We start from the raw sequence: 15,880 nt of genomic DNA, 5'->3' as shown, positions 1-15,880 counted from the left end.
CAGGGCTAGAGTTATCAACTCATTCATACCTGCCCTGGGCAGATAAATAATAGCTAACATTTAGCATGCCTAGTATACAGCTAACACATATAAGTCCTACAAGATTAGTAGGGTAGTACTAAGAGAGACCCATTTGGAGGTCCTACCAAAAAGACTCAGAAGGTGTTCAAGCCAGGATTCAAGTTGTAGGTCTTCTGACTTTTGTCTAAAATTCTTTCTACTGGACTACAGTGAATACTCTTTAAGCAGACATGGTGTGGGAAGAGGAAGTTCTATGCCAGTGGAATGGTGGACTCAATAATGGGCCCAGAGTTGCAAAGTAGTAGATGGCTAGACGACCCAAGCTTTCATGATAAGTCTGCCTAGTGCAAGACTGAGGGGCTGACGATGCAAAAATGAACAGCTCCCCCCAGAGGTCAGGATGGATTTCCCTCCCCCTCTGACCAGATGATTCAGTGGCTGATCTGAAGAGATCATGTGACAACCACATCACCTCTATATCCCATAGACTGTACCCTTCCCTGTAGTATTCCTGTATGCATGTGGTCAAGAGTTTTCATTCATAGTTTGCTGTGGTTTTTCTGTCTGTTCCCCCATTTTTTTAGCACCATCTCTGACTCCATCACCTTCCTCTAGCACTACAGGTAGGAACTCCTCTGTGCCTCTGATGCCTTTCTATGCCCAGCCTTGAGAATAGGAATTGCAGAATGTGGAGTGAGTTTCCCAATGCTATGACCTTTCATATAATTAGTTGGAAGGAACCTTAGAAATGTCTGGGATTACGTATAGCCTCTTGTTTTACAGAGGTGGGAACTGAGGCCCAGAAAACTTAAAATGTTTGTGTCAGCATGATTGGATAGGACTGGAAGGGGCCCTAAAAGGCCACTTAGCTGAACCCCTTCATTTTGCATTTGGGAAAACTGAGGCCCAGAGAAGTTATATAAGATGTCCCAGGCCACAAATGTAGAAAGCATCAGAAGTGATATTTGAACCCAGGACCTCTGATTCCAGAGTCATTGTCTTTTCTAATCTGTTATGCTCTACTTCAGGGGCTAAAAGAGAGTTCAGCCCTAGTGCTTCACATTAAATGGCTAAGGCTCTTTCCACTTCAGAGGGTGCCTTCTGTGACCTCTCCAAGGGCAGCAAATGTTTTTTAAAACTTTTATCCGTATCCTCAGTATTTAGGACTACACTGGGCACATAATGAACACTTAATGATGGAGAAGGCTGCTAGCTTAATGGGACATGCCCTGGTGCATTGTTGTCTACTTCCACCTCGACCCCTGTACACATCATCTGTCCTGCTGATCTTCAAAGTGGGTTTCTGCTAGAAAATGACTTCTTTGTCATTTCTCTGTGTTATACTTCTCCAGAATTCATTTTGAAGGCATTATGTTGGGTTTTGGAGGGGAATTTGGTAGAGATTAGATGAGGAATCTCTATCTTCCTCACCAACTTTGGCTATGTCCTTTACCGTTACACTCATAAATCTGATTCATTGGATATTAGAAATGAGTCTCTCATCAAAAGAATTTGAAGCAGAGATTTTTCCCTCCAATTACCCGAATCCCTTCTCATTTTGCCTACATTGGTTTTGTTTTTGGGGAAAAACTATTTTGTCATAAGTTAACAACAGTGTCCATTTTTATCTTGCTCTCCTATCTTTCCCTCATGTGATCATAAACTGTCCCCTTGTCCATTACCATGAAAGATACAATTTTCCTCATCACTCTCATTTGTTTTATATCACCTTTTGTATCTAACTCATGTACCCATTTGGAGTTTACTTTGTCATGTCATACAAGACATTGGGCCATCCCTAATTTCTGCCAGACTAATTTGCATTATTCCCAGCAATTTTTGTCAAGTAATCAGTTCTTAACTTTGAAACTGGATTCAACCTCCTAATTTTACTTGTGAGAAAACTAAGGCAAAAACATAGGACGTGGCAGGGCCATGATTTCAACCCAGGTATTCTGACTACAAAGGCACAATTTTAATACTTCCAGAAATGGTGTGTATGGCTAGAGATGTGTTCAGGTTTTCATTAGTGGGTTCATTCTGCTGAGTTTCCAACTGAGGAAGGACTAGAACAGTGCCCCCTGGAGTCATGATGATGATAATGGTCATCATAACTGACATTTAGATAGAACTTGAAGGTTTACAAAGCATTTCCTCTCATTTGAATAACATTTGTAAGGCTCAGACAATGTGATATCTTTCCTTCTGTACAGCAGCAGGGAGCTCCTACTCCAAGACATTCACCCTCAACTTTACCATCACCAACATGTTTTATACACCAGACATGGGTGAAAGGGGCTCCAACACATTTAAGGCTGCTGAGAATGTCCTGCAAGTTCTGGTGAGACTCCATTCCCCTTCCCCTACCTTCTCTCCCCCATGCTGCCTTCCTTAGCCCTGATTATCCAGGCTTGGTCTAGTCAGGTTCTCAGAAGTTCCCTTCTCCCCTTTTGTTTTCAGCTGAAGTTCTTATTTGGAATGAGCAACCTTGGCTCTCACTATTCTGCATGCAGTGTGAACTTGCTGAGGTGAGAATCCTGCAAGATGTCCACTCAAATAGCAAAGACCACGCTTTCCCATTTGACTTAGATTTTGTCCAGGCTGCTGCTGCTTCTCCTTCCCAATAGCAATTCCTTCTTTCCCACGATGTAATGGATAAAATTCCCCAACCAGCAAGCCATTAGAAACATTCCAGGCATCCTTCTATCCTTTATGTGGTGAAGAAAAACTTCTTTCCACATAAGTCTTCCAAATTTAAAACTCCATGTGAGAAGGAATAACATGGCAGGCACCAAGTGAGTGGGTAGAAATTGATTGATTCAAACACATATCAGCATCGATTTTCTCTAGAATCGGAGGATTATATTTTAAAAGTTGGAAGGGGCAGTAGAGGTCATCTAGACCATTCCCTTCATTTACAGATGAAAAATGAAGAACCAAGGATAGTTCAATAACTTTTATAATGTCAAAGATAATTGTCCAATTCCAAATTTGAACACAGGCCCTTTGACTTTAAGTCCAAGTTCTTTCTACTACTCTAAGGAAACTACTGAAGATAATCAGACCCCATACATACTTGTAAACATAAATATAAGTAAATATACAGAGCACTGCCAACTCCAGTTTGGTGAATAAAGTGCTAAGCATGGATTCAGGAAGAACACAGTTCAAATTCTCTCTTAGACACATACCACTTTGTGACCTTGTGCAAATCACATAACCTGCCTTAGCCTCAATGCATTCCTCTATAAAAGGAAGGGGCTGAATTTTATGGCTTCTAATGTCCTTTTCAACTCTAAAATTACAATCCTCTGTAAACCTTTGTTCAAAGTTGTTGACTTCTCTCAAGAGTGTCCTCTGAATAACTAAATTTCAGAAACGAAACCAATGGTGTCAACCTCAAAAGGAGGCCATTAAATTATACATCAGGGTCCCTAAGGCCTGCATTTTTACTCTGAAAACCATACATATTTATATATTACCTTTTAAATTAGTAAACTAACACATTAAAATCAGATTGGAATTACACTTTAATCAGGACTGACACTTTAATCTGGTTCCTATGACCCTCAGGAAGGGCTATGTTTGACACCTCTTGTATTTTTGACACCTCTTGTCTGAAACATCAATTTCCAGGTCTCTGAAGAATGGGACAGCAACAGGAGTGGATGTCCTGTGTACTTTTCAGGAAGATTCCTCCAACCCTGTCCTGAACAAAGAGAAGGTTTACTGGGAGCTAACTGAACAGATTCAAAGAAGAAGGCTAAAACATGTGCTTATAGAGAGGGACAGCCTCTTTGTGGATGGTAAATATCTTGATTTGGGAAATGTACTTCTCTTTCTCTGGGTGGTGCCTGTTCCAGAAAACAAGCTAATCTGCCGCAAATTCTCTCCTTTTGAGCCTCCTTTGTTTACTTGGTTTCACTATGTCACTCCTGGGCACTGGCCCACAAAGTGGTGCCAAACTAGGAAGACCTAGGGAGCTCACTTTTAAAGATCAGAAGAGGCTGGTTTGTTCTTATGCTCCTTCAACCAAGAAGTATGCCATAAATCCCTTCTTCTTGAAAGTTGAAGCACCATTTCCCCATCCCTATGGTCCCCCAAACATCTCCTCTCCATTCCACCATTAACCTTTTTCCCACAGAGAGATACCGTACTCAAAGATTTATGTGTTCTCTCTCTGTCTCTGTCTCTCTGTCTCTCTCTCTGTCTCTCTCTCTCTCTCTGTGTGTCTATCTTTTTCTCTCTCTCCCTGTCCTACACTGTTTGTCTCCTCACCTATCACTTTCTATATTTCTTCTTTGTTCTCTCCCTCTATTTTCTCTTTCTTTTTTTGTTTTCTCTATTCTCTATTTTTCCCAAACTCTTATCTTTATAACTTTTCTGACCTATACTCTTTTTTTTCTATCTTCTTCTCCTTTCCTCTTCCCTCCTTTCACCTATTTTTTCTTGTCTTTTTCTTCCCTGCCCTTACCTTCTCTCCAACTCTTGTTCCCTCTGAATTTCTTTGTTCTTCTTTTTTCCCCTTGCCGCCACAGGGTATCATCATAAGCAACCAGGCATCATATCCACAAAGAGTGAGTTTTCAATTTCTTTATTTTCTGTTTTTTTGGGGACAATATCAGGAAAGATATTTTTCACCCTTTTCGATGGGAGCAGTGTAGGGCACAGGAATAAAAAAATAGTTTTAGGATTTCCGAATTTGATATCTTATTAAATATGGCCGATGTTGAGACATTATTTCCTCATTGGCCTATGTTTTTAATTGCAATTAAAACATATCTAAATTCTTCAGTGGAAAAAAAATCAGCCCATGGAATTTAGAAATCAGGCTGTCTATCTCCTTCTTGTCTTTGTAGCCTGGTATATAGAAGGTATCTCCCAGCATTCCAGTGTCTTGGGCTTCTCACCCATATCCTTCATTCATGAATGTTGGCCACTGGTTTTCATTAATAATGTTTTTATTCTCTGCTCCTTCAATAACTACACTCTTTCCAATCATGTCTCTTACTCAGTCATCATTTACCTCTGGCAGTACAGTTAGGAAATGCCTAATGCCTAACTTCTCTTCTGTTTTTTTCACCTAATTTCTCATCCAAGGACATGAAGTAGGAAATGGAGAGGGCAGGAGAGACCCAGTCCCAGGTGTCATATATGACAAAGAATGAAATGATTTCTCCTCACAATGTCCTGGTATTTTATCAATGGTGTCAATAACTACAGAGATGAATACATGTTGAATAAAAACTAAGAAGAAATTAGAATTAACAAGGTAGTTAGGGAGGAAGAGTATAGGGAATCATGAAAGGAGGTGCTAGTGCTGAATGTTGACAAAAGAGGGGGTTGGGGGTGGGGGTTAGGTCCTCTGAGTTGGAGGTGAGGAAGGATGGCATTTCTGGTTGAGAAGACAGCTAGTGCAAAGACATAGCTATGGGAGAGGAAGTTTCCCATACCAGGGAAAGGGAGAGGGCCATATTAGCAGAATTATATACTGTAGGAGGAAGAATAACATCCAATGACCCTGGAGAAGGGGTTTGAGACTGCAGTGTTAAATGTAAATGCTTTACATTAATAAGATAGAGAAAAGGCAGATCTAAATTTATGCATTGAACTAAAAAAAACTAGAAAAAGAACTAATCAGAAATCTCTAACTAAAGTCAAAATAGGAAATCCTAACTAAAAGTCAAAAGAGATAAAATTGAAAGTGAGATTGCTGCTAAACTAATGAACAAAAAGTTGGTTTCATGAAAAAAAAATCCACCTGTTCCATATAGCATAGAGCCTTGATTAATTTGATTGAAAAAGTAAGAAGAAAATCAGATGACCAGTATCAAAAGTATAAAGGATGACTTCTATCCTCAATGAAGATGAAATTAAAGCATCTTTAGCAGATCATTTATCCAATTATATAAGAATAAAAGTAATAATCTAGTGGAAATGGCTAAATATTTACAAAAATATAATTTTCCCAGATTAACAAAGGAGGAAATAGTATATTTATGTGATCCCATTTCAGAAAAAATAAATTGACCATGTTGTCAAAGAATTCCCCAAGAGAACCATTCAAGGTCATATGGGTTCACAAGGGAATTCTTTCAGAACTTTGAAGGGCAATTAGTCCCAATGGTATATAAAGTTTTTGGCAAAATTGTCCAAGAAGGAGTGTTACCAAATGCTTCTTATGACACAAATTTAGTGCCTGATACCTAATCCAGGAAGAGAAAATCAAAGAAAATTATAGATCCATTTCCTTAATGAATATTGATATAAAAATCTTAAATAAAATACTAACAAAGAGACTCCAGTAACATATCACTAAGATCATTCACCATGACCAGGTGGGATTAATACTAGGAATGCAAGCCTGGTTTAATATAAGGAAAACCATCAGCATAATTGACTAGATCAATAATGAAATCAATACAAAATATATGATTATCTCATTAGATGATGAAAAAGAAACCTTGAAAAGATTCAACACATATTCTTGTTAAATAAAAAAGAGAAACAATAAGAATGAATGGATAATTCCTTAAAATGCCAAGTTGTATCTTAAAACATTAGCCAAATGTCAACTGCAATGGGGATAACTTAGAAGCCTTCTACAATAAAATTAGGGGTGAAGGAAGGACGCCCTTTATCACTATTGTTTAATATCATATTAGAAATTACAGCTTTAAAAATAAAGGTAAGAAATAAATTGAAGGAATTAAACTAGGCAAACATTAAACAAAAAAACCTTTACCTCCCACCCCCATTGAGAAGTCAAAAGATATAATAGCCATTATCCATATGAAGTCATGCAAAACATTTCAACATTAACCATGTTTTGGGGAGAAAAAACAACCAAAATAAAGAAAATTAAAATATCTGCTCTAGTCTGTACTCAGAATTCATCAGTTCTCTGTCTCGAGGGAGATAGCATTAGTGGAGAGCTTAAAAGCTAAAGAGACTGGGGCAGCTGGCTGGTTCAGTGGAAGAGATCCAGACCTGGAGAATCGATGATCTTGGAGTGAAATCTGAGCTCAGACATTTGCAAGCTGTGTGACACTGGGAAAATCATTTAATCCCAATTGCCTAGCACTTTCCAGTCTTCTGCTTAAGAACTAATATTTAGTATCCATATTTAGGCTGAAGGTAAGGGATTTGACGTAAAAAATCTATAGAGAGGATTTTATAATGTAAACAGGTGAAGTCTGTGTTCTTTTCCTTTCCTAGGACAAATTTCCTTTTTTTTTTAAACTATATTTTATTTGATCATTTCCAAACATTATTCATTGGAGACAAAGATCATTTTCTTTTCTCCACCCTCCCCACCTCTCCCATATCTGATGGGCGATTCCACTGGGTATCACATGTGTTCTTGATTTGAACCCATTTCCATGTTGTTGGTAATTGCATTAGAGTGTTCATTTAGAGTCTCTCCTCAGACATGTCCCCTCAACCCCTGTGGTCAAGCAGTTGCTTTTCCTCCATGTTTTTACTCCCACAATTTGTCCTCTGCTTGTGGATAGTGTTTTTCTCCTAGAACCCTGCAGATTGTTCAGGGACATTGTATTGCCACTAATGGAGAAGTCCATTACGTTCAATTGTACCACAGTGTATCAGTCTCTGTTTACAATGTTTTCCTGTTGATGCTCCTCTCCATCTGCATCACTTCCTGGAGGTTACCTAGGACAGATTTCTAAGTCAATGAGGACTCAATGCATAAAGTCACCTGGTAGATTGTAAGCTTCTTGATGGCAGGGTATGTTTTATTATTGTCTCCAAGTTTTCAATACCAAGAACCATGACTGGCTTAGCATAGGTGATAATAAGTGTTTGTTGATGGATTTTTTACAAGAGATAAAATTTGTAAGGTACTTCACAAATCTGAAAGTGTTACATTTTATCATCATTATATGAAAAATATGCTTACCTTTCAACTTATGACTTGTTGTGGTATCTATCCTGTGTCCCCTTTTCTGGTTACTGAATTTTGGGATTTGATGCTTACCTTTCAACTTATGACTTGTTGTTGTATCTATCCTGTGTCCCCTTTTCTGGTTACTGAATTTTGGGATTTGAGTAGCGCAATGGTGGTACAAGGGGGAGTAAGAAGGGTGTAAGGATAATTTTTAGTGTTTTGACTTAAAATCCAAAATAAGTGGTCGCCATGGGAAATTCTCAAATATGAAAATACTCAAGTCAGCTGGGATTCATGAAGATTTTAATTAATGAAGAAAGAAGGAATTAAGGGGAGAGAGGGAGAGAGAGAGAATTATTTAATACTGTCCTAGCTCAGGCTGATCCAAGTAGTAGACAAAGGCCTAGGCCTGAGCCTAAGGGAGAGCGAGTCAGTCTTTATCACTCACAACAAGACCACCTCCAAGCTGGGTTCTTCCACTCCAAACTGAAATTACTCTCGAAACTGAATTAAATTGTTTTTTTATCCCTTCCTTTTAAAGAAATTTTCTCTTATGTCACCTCCCCTAAATTTTTAATCACAGTAGACACTTTTTCCCAGGATTGCCCATTCTTAGTTTTCACCTTCTTTGGTTTTCACCTTCTCTGGTTAGATTAAATGTTCTGAGTCCTTCACACCTCTTTGTTTAGCTTGCCTTTTGTAGGTTACTTGATCTTTTTAGGTACAAATTTAACCGTTACAGGTATTTAACACCTTTTTGTATTATTTCTAAAAGTAAACTTAGCTTAAGTTTTAGCTTCTCTGTAAGGAATGAGTTAGGGACTTTCATTGTTCAATCAGGAGTTTACAGCTTTATCTTCCTCTAAGGCACTGTCTGAGTAGGGTGGAGTAATTTTAAAAGTTCCCAATATATTCCTGATTCTTGTTAGACCAAATATCTCCATTGTTACAATAAGGCAACAGTTTCAATAAAATCTTCTAAGGTACAGTATGAGTAGTCTTTAAGATTCACAAGAGTTAGGAGGAGAGGAGAAGAAAGGGTAAATTTAAGCATCTACTAGGTACCAGGCTCTGGAGGGAGGTGCTATTATTATCCTCATTTTATAATGGAGAAAATGGAGGCATAATTTAAGTGATTTGAGAACTCAATGGGAGTACAGACCAGCTCAGGTACCATTGTTTCCAAATTGTTTTCTGAAGTCACTATTTGAGCACCAGGGACAGATGGCCAGGAGTCTGAAAATCAGAACACAGCTACCCTGGCAGCCAGCATTGCTCCAATAGTGAGGATCAGTCCTGTGGTGACCAGGATCATTCTGCTGTCAAACATCACTGCCTCTATAGCATGGATATGGATATTGAATCATGTTCACCTTCCTGGACTGCCAGACTCTCAGAAACAAGCCACTGCTATTGGTGAAAGACTCCTTGGTAAAAGGAACTCGATGTGGCCAAGCCTCATTTCTGCCTTTACCTTTTGTGCAGCCTCCACAAGCACAGGCTCACCTGGGGCTACGTCCTCATTGGAGAACTCCAGGTTAGCCAGTCTGACTGTTGTCTGAGAGGAATTCAGGAAAACATCAAGTCTCACTATCATTCTGTTGGTTCTCTCAGAGGTGAGAGAAGCCACAAGGTGGGAAGATAGAGACAGGATAGAAGTTTTGATACCACGAGGGAAGTGACAGAGTCCTAATAGAGATATGAGGTGGTCAGGATGAGTCTTTATTAATTATCAATGAGCCACAGCTAAGCTCTGATCAAAGGACCAATTCCGTAGGCTTTTCCAGTCCTGAGATCCATACCACGCAGGCCAGAGAGGTGAATAGAGAAAGATTAAAGATGGAGCTTGGCCAGAGGCCAAGCTCCTGCAAGGACAGCCATCAGGTAGCCTGAAAGAGAAGGAGAGCAGAGAGCAGAGAGAGCGAAGGCGGAGCTTGCTGGGCTAGATATAGTTTTTGATATGCAAATATACACAGTACATAGGGATGATTCTCATTGGTTAATGACAAGGCATAGGTGTGGTTTCTCTTAACCAGGTGAGAACAAAGAAACCTGTTTTCCCGCCTAACCTGGGAGAAGCTGGGGTCAAGGGTCAGAGGCCTTCCTAGCCATGAGCACTACTGAGCATGCCCAAGACTGAGCAATCTGCACATACTGTTTTCCCCTTGCCCATAGCCAGGGGGCGGACTGCTACATCTCCCCCTTTTTGTTTTACACACAAATGAATAGTGTAATATCAAAATGTAGCAACATTACAGCATTAACAAATACAAACACTCTGGTGCATAATCATATTCTGATACAGAGATGAAAAACCCATCCTGATTGTATGACTTAGATATCCCAATCAAGAATGAACATCAGCATAAATTGATTCAGTGATCAATCTTAAAAATTCCCAAACTGATCTTTCTATCTGTCTGTCTGCATTTCAAGATCAATGCAACAGTCTTAGTAGATATAAAAATGTTAAGAAAATAATTTCCATGCTACTGATCCTGGTCTAATGAGGTAGAACTCCATGGTTCACATGACAGGTGCAATAACCAAACATGCCACCATTCACAGTCTGGACTATCAGAAGTTGTCAGCCTTTTCAACAGTTAGCAAAATACTATCCCTGGAGATGAAGGATAAGTCCTTCCTTTCTCATCCTGATACTGCATCTTGGGGATCTTTCCGTGCTCACTGCCAGATGCCTGCCACATTAAGAAACTGGTTGGTAGCTCGATGCCAGGACATCCAGCGACTGAGGGTGTCAGTACGCCATGTCTCTGCATTTCCCAACCTCAAACATCCATTTCACATGGAAAGTATATAATCGTGGCTGAGGCTATCTGGTCCATAATGAAAGATTCATTATGATTCCCCTTACATGCAATCAGACATCACTTTCCAGTATGGTCATCTGAAAATTAACAATTGCTGTCATGTTCTCATGTTCACCGACTGTTAGGTGACTGTAATTCTAGAAATCTTTGCACCTTCATAATTCTGGATCAGAGCATTAACAGTACTTTCCTTGTACTTAAAAATTCTGGCCTTAATTGTGCTACAGAAAAATCAAAGTTGAATAATTGAAAATGAATCAAAAGTGTTCTCTCAAATGAACATACTGATCTCTATGAGATTCCTCTCCCTTTTCTTTTTGTTTGTGTGTTGGGAGAGATCCCTTCAAAGAAAAGCATCCTCTCTTAACAATTCTGGAGGATCATGTTATCACATGTCAAATGATCTCAGACAATTGATCCTGGGAACCTGATCCCAAAATTAATAAAAGATTCTCTTGGCTCACTGTCTATGTGGTATCTTTGAAACTGAGCCAATGTAAAATATCAGAACTTACATTCCCAATGATTTCTAATTCCTGATCTAAATAGATCAAAATTCGCCTTGTATATGAACATAATTTTGCACCATTACAGGCTTTGCAAAAACATTAATACATCAATCACAGTGCAATTTTTAACAAATACCAATATTCCCATCCATTTTACATTCTCAATGGTAGCTTAAATAACCATGATGGTGATAATGAAGTAATATTTCAAGTTCTGACTGCATATTCCTTATGTCTTCCTTATTTTAAATCTCTGCTTGTATAAATAAACCCATCAATATGATAACCAAGCCTATACCATTACCAATATTTGCAAAATTCTTTCCACCAAACCAATGTTTGGGTAAATAGAAGCTTAAGTTGTTTCCCATGTAGAAACAATTTCTACAGTTTCTTGCACCTACAGCATTTGACATAGCTTTTTCATTCCTAATTGTCAGTGAATAATATTCAATGTGCTTCTTCTACAAGCTTATCTGTGCCTATTGTGTCATGTTTTTAATCCATACTCCAAAACAGTAAAACTTAGATTATACTTTGCCCTTGCTCCATGTTTTTGTGCAATAATAATTTTTTCCACCTAGGAGAGACAATGACTGCGCGTCCACAGAAATTGTCAAACCTAGAGCCCTCAGTTTTTCATGAGGTCTTACTTCCATATACCAGAACGTCTTCCAGTACATGAAAGGGAAGCCAATAGATCCCGAATCCAGCGGCCATCTGAATTCTGGGATTGTTGGAGGAGAGCAAGACATTTTTCCTATCAAGATATTACCCATCAAGACAGGGTATCAGGAGTAATGGTTAACAATGGTATTAACACTTAACTACATCTCTGGTAGTCAGCCCTTAATGTCCATCCTGGTATTGTCAGGAACATAATCTTTGCCTGGATGTCAATGATCTCTTACAATAACTCAGGTTCCTGATTAAAGATTTCCTAGTGTCTTTTCCCTGATCTCTCATCCTTTCTTGAGAGTAACATTAGCGTCACCTGTCCATTAAACCTGTCTGTGCAGCATTTTCTGCTTAGCACCTCATTTTTGATGTCAGAAATATCAGATCTATCCTATGAATGAACGTTTTCTATCTCCTACTCTTTGGAGAGTCATACCAAGGTCTATACCCTTGTTGATAACAGCATTTCTTACAATACAAGTGGTAGCTTTATAATGCATACAATTCATAATGCATACAAAATTCCCTTTGACAGTATCATATACAAAATACAAGGTATACTTTAGTATCTAGACAATTTGTAGCTATTTCATCTCAATCCCATCGCAAAGTCTTTGGCATGTGGGATGTATCTGGTGTCTTGTACAGACACAAGTGTGATTTAGTCCTTCTGAATTAGCATACTTGATGTTGCTCTGGGTACCCCATCTCAATGGATGTCAGCATGACAAGTGTCCATCAGTGGCCTAATAGCCAATGTCTCTAATAGTGTAATGTCATTGTTCTAGAGTGATATTAGTCACCAGAGAAGTGTCCCTCCAGCGTGCCTGGATTGTGGCTGGCATGCAGGTAGCTGATGCCATCACCTTCCGTCTGCTTCTCTTCCTGGTCTGTATCAGCTGGCATGAAGCATGACGTGGGTGACCAGATGTTTTCATTATCTGTGAACATACAAACGAGACCTCGACCCAACATTATCATCCCCTTGGGTCCCTTACAGTCTCAATATCTTGATATATTTAACCCAATTCAGGTATCTCACACAATGTGATCTTTATCATTACATTCAATATTGATTACTACAAAGCTTTAACTTATCTTCCTTTTGGAGTGTAGAAAAGATAGATGATTAGTGATACCATATCCACCTCTTTCCTTAAGAAAGTGGAACAGTCACAGCTAGGCAAAATTGACTTCTAGATAAGTCTGATTCTAATAGAGACATGTTGTTTGCAAATATAATGTACCCTTTAAGATCATAATCATCATTACATTTTGGATAGTAATACCCATTTGTGCTGCAAGTGGACAGCATTCCTTATACTGTCATAATATTCCCAATTATACCCTTTTGATATTTGATCAAATTTGGCTAACATGGAACAATTCCAATAATATGATTTCAAGTTACACATTGTACCAGTACCATTCAAAATTGTCAGGCATGTAATAAAGTTAGATCTTTTACCAAATACCCATATATTCCTAGAACAGAATATCTGTTAGTGACTCAATGATACTCTTCTGCATGTACATTGTTTCTCATACAATTACATGTGTGTGTGCATAGTGTGTTAAACCTGCCTATAGGGCAGTCTTTACAGTCCATGTGCCGCTTTTCTGGTGTCCTGTGCCAGACACCTCTGCCTTCTGTCCTTCTTCCGGGCAGATTTTCTTGCCATCAGATGCTCTTAATCATCTTCCATGGACTCCATGTATCTGAGAAAGTAAACAGAAAACCTCGACCCCAAATGAAAGCCTCATTGGGTCTTAGAAAGTTAGAAAGTGACAGAACATATATACTTTCAGTTTTTGAACCTTGGGGCTCATGAATTCCTTTGAGCTCTTTTTACCATAGCTTGCATGTAAGCCATGAGCTATGCAATTTAGCCTTTGCATTGCTGTTAAAAGCCCTGCTATTCCAAGCTGTTTGGAATAGACAGTAGTGCACAGATATTTATAAAATCTGCAATCACTTTGCTCACTTCTTCATTTGAGCTTGAACCCATAAACCAGGAGAGTAAGTATCTCCCATCATTTTTCACAGTTCAACCTTTGTTCCAGGAGCAAACTGAAATGCACCTTTTGCTCCAAAATATGCATGGATATCCCTCAGGGGTGAAATTAATCCACAGCAGTTTGCATTGATAAGCGATATCACCTGCTTGTTCAGGATATAGATGTACCATAGATCTTGCAAAGCAGCATGTATAGATGCTTAAATATTTGCTTTTTCAAACCCATAATCATAAAAATATCATTCTATAAATCACTTATGAATTGACCCATGTGTGCTGGGATCTTAAGTCTTTGTCTGCCTGCACACAATTTTTGCTTTTTGAAAAATTTCACTGTGTGCAGTTATTGAAATTATAGCATTGTCTTATGCTGTACAAATATGCATAGAATTATCAAACAATTGCACAGAAGTTGTTATTTCTGAACTACTGCCCTTAGCTTCATACTGAAAAGATCTTAATACTGTGAATAAAATCATTACTTTCATCTGCTAATTCTGCAAATCTTCACTGCAGAAATAAATCAAATTATGCCAGTAACCTTTGAATTTGCATTATTATCATAGGTCTCTTTTCAATATCATGATCAGCTTCAATATCTGCAATTTCAATACATGATAGCAGTGCCTCTTTCAAATCCTTCATAAATTACTGTACTGAGTAACAGAGTTCCTGATAACCTTAATAATTAACCACTGGTAAACAGATTGAATCCTTCTAACCATGCTTTTACTCTGCTGAGCATGTGTCTTAATTTTCCATAGTAAAAGTTATTCTAGTTATAAATCATTTGCTTTCTGGATACAGGTATAGTAATATGTCCAGTAAAAAAGTTTCTGAACTGCATAAAGGCTGTTTGAATAAGCTCTGCTCAAGATTCATCCTGTTGCTTTATGTCCTGTTTAGAAAAGTGTTAATAATTCCTCCATAGTTAAAATTAGAAAGCTTTATAAATTCCTTTAAATCATATTCCAATTCATGCTTATTATATCTTAGTATTAAATTTTTTCTTCTAGCCAATTACAGCCTTAGTGATAAAACTTGCAACCTCAGTTGCTCTGATGCTATCTTCCACGTGGCTCAAGCCATGTGGCTGGTAGAGAGAAAAAAATTCAAGCTGCTTCAGATTTAAACCCAAACCTTAAAAGTTTTCTGTTTGCACTTTAATTACCTCGTGATTTATACCAAAATTTCTCTACAGATAAAACATTTCTAGTCCTGATATTCTGTGGCATATAACAAAAGTCAGAGAAAGATATTTAATTCTCCTTTTTTAACTTCCTTTATCAAAAAATATAAGCAGACATTCCTTTATAATTTTGCCTATATCCAACCCAAATTAAAACAATTCAAATTCCCAGATCTTACTTCACTGTGCTTTTTATCATTTGCAAGCACCCAGGTAAAGCCTGCCTTTACCTGGCCAGACCTCAAACAAAAGAGTTCCTAGGACCTTTTTCAAATGCTAAATGAGTTTGGAGGCTTGCTTTTTTAAAAAAAAATCTTCTGCCTTTGGTTACAGAATGGCAATATCTTTTTACAACTTAGGCTGTTCCGAATTTAACCTAATTCAGGATTATTGCCTTGATTCCTTAATTTTGCTGAGACCTAAGGTTTTATTAGAAAAATTTTTTGTTTTTTATCCGTTTTTTCCAAGTAATTCTGATCTTTTAAATGCCCTGCTTTGAGTTAAAGCAACCACTTCCTGATAGGCCTTTCAAATGCATCTGAGTCCGACCTCTTCTGAAAAGGTACAGGGATTTTCTTGTAAAGATTAGCTTGCTCCCTGCAAAACTTTTGAAATAAGAAATGCTTAAGAAAGAACTCCTTAGCATTCTGCAGCAGTTTCTGCCTTGCTTCTTCACTAGCCTTTCCTGCTTTTGCTAAACTGACTGTTTTGCCTATGAATAGCAGCCT

The 15,880-nt window shown here is 38.2% G+C and overlaps 1 protein-coding gene across 5 annotated transcripts in view; it reads left to right on the top strand.

Moving 5' to 3' along the window:
- The first annotated feature begins 1,559 nt into the window (after positions 1 to 1,559).
- LOC103095134 (mucin-16-like) overlaps positions 1,560 to 15,880 on the top strand; it is a 53,633-nt gene continuing 39,312 nt past the window's right edge. For all 5 annotated transcript variants that reach the window (XM_056820646.1, XM_056820645.1, XM_056820644.1 and 2 more), the window contains exons 1-4: positions 1,560 to 2,362; positions 2,482 to 2,549; positions 3,658 to 3,827; positions 4,560 to 4,598. In XM_056820646.1, coding sequence (XP_056676624.1) covers positions 2,288 to 2,362; positions 2,482 to 2,549; positions 3,658 to 3,827; positions 4,560 to 4,598 — 352 coding nt within the window. In that variant the 5' untranslated portion in view covers positions 1,560 to 2,287. The remainder of the gene's footprint in view (positions 2,363 to 2,481; positions 2,550 to 3,657; positions 3,828 to 4,559; positions 4,599 to 15,880) is intronic.

The sequence above is a fragment of the Monodelphis domestica genome, chromosome 3 (assembly GCF_027887165.1).
Source record: "Monodelphis domestica isolate mMonDom1 chromosome 3, mMonDom1.pri, whole genome shotgun sequence".
NCBI classification, from domain to species: domain Eukaryota; kingdom Metazoa; phylum Chordata; class Mammalia; order Didelphimorphia; family Didelphidae; genus Monodelphis; species Monodelphis domestica.
This window is presented reverse-complemented; position numbering and strand designations above follow the sequence as displayed.